Source organism: Coffea eugenioides, chromosome 2 (assembly GCF_003713205.1).
Source record: "Coffea eugenioides isolate CCC68of chromosome 2, Ceug_1.0, whole genome shotgun sequence".
NCBI classification, from domain to species: domain Eukaryota; kingdom Viridiplantae; phylum Streptophyta; class Magnoliopsida; order Gentianales; family Rubiaceae; genus Coffea; species Coffea eugenioides.
The window spans coordinates 18,288,156-18,294,155 of NC_040036.1; the positions used below are offsets into that span (position 1 = coordinate 18,288,156).

Here is a 6,000-nt window from a genome sequence, read left to right on the forward strand (position 1 = left end):
TGATTGACCATGTATTCCTATTATTGATGAAGACAAGACTGAGTGATACGTTGTACCAACCGTGCAGCTCAGCTGTTTAAAACAAAACTTCTATCCGTTTAGATTAGCTATTTTTTGAAGTGTTTTTAAAAAATTTTACTGTAGCAGAGTTTTTATATTTTGGAATATTTTTAGAAAATATTTTAGGATATTTAAGAGTAAAAGAGTTTCTAAAATATATTTTGAGATATTTTTTAAAATTTTAAAAAAATTTAAACTAATTTTTAGATTACTTTTTAGAGTATTTTTTAAAAAATTTAGTGGTATTTGAAAAACTAAATTTTTGAAAAACACTCCAAAAATAGGGGATTCAAACAGAGATATGTCAAACAAATACATATATATATTTGCTGTCGTAGTATTTTCATACACAACCTTTATTTCACCATGCCAAGTCTTCTTCTAATTCATACACTAGTACTCTACTTAATTCACAATTTTCTTCTCCTAAATTTCCCGTCCTTTTGGATAGTAGTGTATTAATTCCTGTGGGCCTTCATCCTGCAATCAGCCACGGCTTTAAGGGGGGGCTGGTGGGGGCTTAAGCCCCCCCCCCCCAAGCCGCCGGAAAACCCCCTATATATAGGGGATTCCGGCGGCCAGTGATAGAAAGCAACTGATGTTTACCTTATGCCATGTCAAAGAGATGAAACGTACTAACTTGAGAACAGATATACCACAGACTACTATAATTATCCAAGTAAATGTTCCGGCACCAAAGAGGGGAAGGAAGAAATCAGTAAGTGTTCAACAAAGAAACAGCCTATGATTCTCAAGGGAATCAAATTATTTTTCAAAAAAAAAAAACTGTATACCTCCTAAAAAAGAAAGAGCACTACAAAAATGTTAGTATCTAGTTATCCAAACTGATTGTATCAAGCAACAAACATCAAGAAGTACACGAGCAAACGCACTTGCCTTGCATGTCGTAAAAACCCATGTGTATTCTAGAGCTGTTTCGTGAGATAATGTTCTAGAGTTATGTCAAGGCTTGGTGAAGACAAAAAAATCAGTGATATATTCTCTTATTGATAGATTGATTAGACTTGTTCTTACTCTTCCTGTATCGATTGCAATTACAGAGTGGGCATTTTCAATTATGAAAATAATCAAGACAAAGTTCCAAAACAAGATGGAAGATAATTTCTTAAATGATTATCTAATTGTGTATATAGAAAAGGAAGTTACTGAAAAATTTAGCAGTGATTCAATCATAGATGAATTTAGTTCTATGAAAGAGCGTAGAGCTCAATTTACTTCTAAGAAAAGATGTTGAAATTTCAAAATATGTTAACATAACTTTTATCTTTTTTCAATTGAAAATGGTTATATTTATATTACATGGTTATATATATATATATATATATATATATATTGCATAGGTGACATATTGGAGAGCATCTTCTCATAATGTGCAATTGGATGGTTTGTAATGTTATAAGATATTTAATCAAAGATTATCTTTTTTGTTAATTTTTGTTATGACTGTACCGTATATTTATGAATAGACGTACCTTTATAATTAAATTTAATATTTGATATTTTTAGATGTCATATATTTAAATAGAAAAAAATTATTTTGAACATAATATATTAAGATAATTTTATTAGGAAAAAATTTTGGCCCCCCCCCCCAAAAAAATTCCTGACTCCGTCACTGCCTGCAATAAGTTTATAAAGTGTATCTTCTTTTTTTGTTTTGTTTTGTTTTTGTTGTTGTTTTTGATGTGTTGGGGGGGGGGGGGGGGGTGTTGGTTGTTGTTTATGTGTAAGTGATGCTGATAGCAGCTCAGTATCTAGCTGTGAGTATGAAAAAGAGTACTCCACTATCGATACTCCTTTGGAAAAAAAAAAAGGATGCCAAAACCCTCAACCAAGATTCGACGTTCAAGAAAGTGAAACCGGCGTATTGGCTCCATCGAGCTTTTACTCCTCTCGCAACGATGAAGATGGAGACGTGCAGAGCCCAGAATCAACCGCCCAACATATTTCCAAAATAAATACTACTACACCTTACTCCCTACTCCCCACCCACCCAATAAAAAGGAAATGAAGATGAATCCTCATCTGCTCTTTTCAATCTCCGCCACCTTTCTCTCTTTTCTTCTCTTCACCTCCTCTCTCTTCTCCGGTAATCCTTACAATTCACCACCCCTCACTTACGACTTCTCTCTGTTTATTCTTTCCTTTTCTTTTTCTTTTTTTATTTTTTGAAGCCAGCTTTGATTGTTTTGTTTCCTGATTTTCTTAGTCGTGCAGTCAACGAAATTCAAGATAGTAAACAAGTGCCGGCACACCATATGGCCAGGTATACTGACCGGCGCCAACAGGAGACCGCTCAATCCCACCGGCTTCATTCTCAAGAGCGGCAAATCCATCACTCTCTCCGTACCAAGCTCATGGTCGGGTCGGATTTGGGGCCGCACCGACTGCTCCACCGACCCATCCACCGGGAAATTCTCTTGCCTCACGGCCGACTGCGGCTCCGGCAGGGTAGAATGCGCTGGCAGCGGCGCGGTTCCCCCGGCCACCCTCGCCGAATTCACTTTAAACGGGGACCAGGGTTTGGATTTTTATGACGTGAGCTTGGTGGACGGGTACAACCTGCCCATGCTGGTGGTGGCCAAGGGAGGGACAAGAGGGGGATGCAGCTCGACGGGGTGTCTAGTGGACTTGAATGGGGCGTGTCCTCCGGCGCTGAGGGTTGCGGCTGGGAACGGGAGTGAGATCCGGAGCGTGGCGTGTAAGAGCGCGTGTGAGGCGTTCGGTGATCCGGCTTATTGTTGTAGCGAGGGGCATAATACGCCGGACACGTGTCAGCCGTCGGAGTACTCTTTGTTCTTCAAGCACGCCTGCCCCCGTGCTTATAGCTATGCCTACGACGATAAGACCAGCACCTTCACTTGTGCGTCCGCGGACTACCTCATCATCTTCTGCCCGTTGCCTTACACCAGGTAAAATTTATTTAGTGCCATTGCCTTAGAGATAGAGGCCTTACCTTAAAATGCTGATTACGAGATATGACTTTGATTTGGGGGTGGGGTGGTGTTGAATGTTTATGATGCGTGTTGTGACATGTGGAGCTAATTTCTTCTCTAGTTTAATGCTACTTATTGACTTGAGCACTTTGCCATTCAATTCTTGCTGCCAATGGTCTATGTTATCAAACTGTAATATTTGATCAATAAGTTGAACCCAAAAAAAAAAAAGGGAAAACAAACAAAAAGAGGTTAGTCAAAGGTTGGATAATACCAACTAAAGATTCCCGTGTTTGAAATAATTCAGTCCTTTTCAGGTCATTCTTACTCAATATTGTACTATTGTTTTAACTATTCACTTCTTCTTTGATTTGATCAAACTTTGCATTGCTTCATCCTTAAGGACTGTAGGTCTAATTCCCATTTCATCATTGATTTTGTTGGGATTTGATTTCATGTGATCTGGCATTGCTTTGTGCTGAAAGGGAATGTTACACCCTATGATCATAAATATGACAAATGCATAATTCATGCACTCGTGGAGACAGTGGGCCACGAGGTCCGCACCATGCTTCTCTCATGGTTCATCCAAGTTTCTGAACCATATTCATGGCCAGGATGACTATTTCCTTTCCTGATCTTGAAATGCACAAAGCTAAACAATAATGACTTGTTTGTGTTCTACAGTGCAAAACAGCTTCATGCGTTTTATACCATAGATGTTTTTATTAATAAATGACAAGAGATATTTGTTAAGCATGATGTGCTTATGATGGAGGTATAAATTTTGGAAATGGGAACATGAGACTGTTAATTTAGTACTGTGATAGACAAAAATTAACTATCACAAACCTGTTCTTATATGAGGCAGCTCTAGAAAGTAAAAATTAAATAGTAAAGCTCAAATGGTATGAGGTAATACAAGACTTGAAAATGGTAGGATATAGATCTCCTAGCAAGTTTCAACTGAGAGTAGAATTCTACTCATTTATCTATCTTTAAACCCTGGTGTAGAGCTATTTCGACAGACCTTCTTAGTGACTTTGGATATTCCAGCTTGTGGGTTTGTAAATCTAGTATTGAGAACATCTCCGGATTGGCCCAGTAATCATGTTGTATTTTTCTTTTTTACTAGTAATCTTTACTCTATGCTCTGTGCCAAAGCTTTTGAACAGTACGTTCACCCCTAATTAGGTCCAAGAGCACATTATTGGTGAGGGAAGATTCTGGCTATGGCCTTTTATATATGCCTTTAGAATTTGGCTATTCTGTCACTAGTGATAAGAGCTATTAGAATGTGAATAATGTGCATATCAGCTTGGTATGAAGCAAAATGAATATTACATAGGCATCCAACATTGAACTTGGTAGAAATTCTGCAGCATGAAATTGCTGGGAGCTCGAAGAGAGGCTGCACAATTGCCCCTGGTTAACAAAACAACAATGTACATCGGAAGACACCATGCTTAGTGGTGTATCATCTCCAGGTTTGACTTCAATGCAAACTGTGGCTTCTGCAAGCAGTTTTGCTTTTCCTGCAACTGGTATGAATCTTGTTGCTAACACTAGTGGACCCTTTCAGGCTGATTCAAAGATAGCTGCAGGCAGTTGGAGAATACAATTTTCTTCATGAGCCCCTATTGCTGCACTACCTCCCTGATTTATCCAACCTGGGTTCAATTGGAGGATCTGCATTTTGCAGATGACAATGAATGCAAAGTATTGTATATAGTTCCTTGCATCCTTTGCGGTGAATTTTTTTCCTGCTCTTATGATTGAGTTGTGTTATGATTAGATTGCTCAGTTGGTGGGATGCTGTTATCATGTAACAATGAGTCATGTGCAGTTTACAAGTCAACGTATAATGCAATATCAACTTGGTAAAGCAGTTTGTCAAACCTGTTAGTTTTTGAAGAACTGATATTGTAAAGGGTGATGGACACCAGGATAATTGCTGGCTTCTTCTGGGCTCTAAACGAAGTGGATTTTTGTTTTGCCTTCACGCAGCAACACACGAAGGCCATCATCTGACTTTTTAGCAAATGCTCAACTAGGCTTAACTATTTAATGCATTTCATCTGCAAAAGAAATACAATTAGACCATTTGGCAATGTGGGACGGTACCAATATTTTTGTTTCTGGCATTTGCCTGTTCTGTTATCCTTCTTTTTGCTGTTCTCCAGGGATAAAATGTTTTGAATTCTCTGCCAAATGTAAGGCTAGAAATTGCAATCACTTATGGGAATGTTGTACATGCTGACCTTGTCTCATGAGCTCTTCTACTATTCTCCCTATATAACGTGTTTTTGCAACACAGGGCTTTGGTCCTATACTAAAAATTTCAAGTGTGGCTCGCGCTTGCACACCCCTGAGTCGCGTTCAATCCTGTATTTTGGCACCTTTCGTGGACTTGAATTGCTGTCATTTTTCTAGGTTGCTAATGTTTGGATTCTGCAGTTTTAGCTGAGTCGATATATCAAATTTAAGGTTTGATGAGTTAGACGATCGAAGCACGACTTGAGTATGTAGAATAACCTGTCTAAAAACATTTTACGTTTTCTCCTTTAGCTGTAGTTTGCTTAAAATCCGACCAAGATTTCATGATAAATCGATAACAAGCACTGAAACATGATGCCAGCACTATATATTGTCCTGATTCAACCAATGTCTTATAATAGGGCTCACTGATGTTTAGATCTAAATGTTATGAAAACAACATACGTTCGCTGAAAACGTTCGAAGAAATAATGTACGCTGTCTATAAGGAATGCATCGTTTAGGGGTGCGCTACCAAATTGCAAAGCCTACGAGCAACGCATTTTGTAGATTTTATAGGAGCTGATGGCAGTAGTTTAGCAACGAGTTTAAATGGGGCGCAGAATTGGGCGTGTTTGGGTAGAAAACCGTCAAAAAGGGTATTAAATTAAATCGTGGCTGTCCCGAACCGGCATGAACGCTTTTGATGTCAAATTTCTACATTTCC

At 38.5% G+C, this 6,000-nt stretch overlaps 1 protein-coding gene across 1 annotated transcript; it reads left to right on the forward strand.

Annotated features, from left to right (window-relative positions):
• The first annotated feature begins 1,894 nt into the window (after positions 1-1,894).
• LOC113754007 (thaumatin-like protein 1b) lies at positions 1,895-5,287 on the forward strand. The gene is made up of 4 exons (XM_027298319.1): positions 1,895-2,170; positions 2,291-2,993; positions 4,400-4,504; positions 4,600-5,287. The coding sequence occupies exons 1-3, from the start codon at positions 2,089-2,091 to the stop codon at positions 4,485-4,487; spliced, it is 873 nt and encodes a 290-aa protein (XP_027154120.1). The 5' UTR covers positions 1,895-2,088; the 3' UTR covers positions 4,488-4,504; positions 4,600-5,287.
• The last annotated feature ends 713 nt before the right edge of the window (positions 5,288-6,000 follow it).

What these genes read in the sequence shown, in the direction of transcription:
- LOC113754007 (XM_027298319.1), top strand. Translation starts at nt 2,089, where the DNA reads ATGAAGATGAATCCTCATCTGCTCTTTTCAATCTCCGCCACCTTTCTC. An exon ending in CACCTCCTCTCTCTTCTCCG is followed by an intron (nt 2,171 to 2,290) that starts GTAATCCTTACA and finishes TGATTTTCTTAG; the next exon opens with TCGTGCAGTCAACGAAATTC. An exon ending in TGCCCGTTGCCTTACACCAG is followed by an intron (nt 2,994 to 4,399) that starts GTAAAATTTATT and finishes GAAATTCTGCAG; the next exon opens with CATGAAATTGCTGGGAGCTC.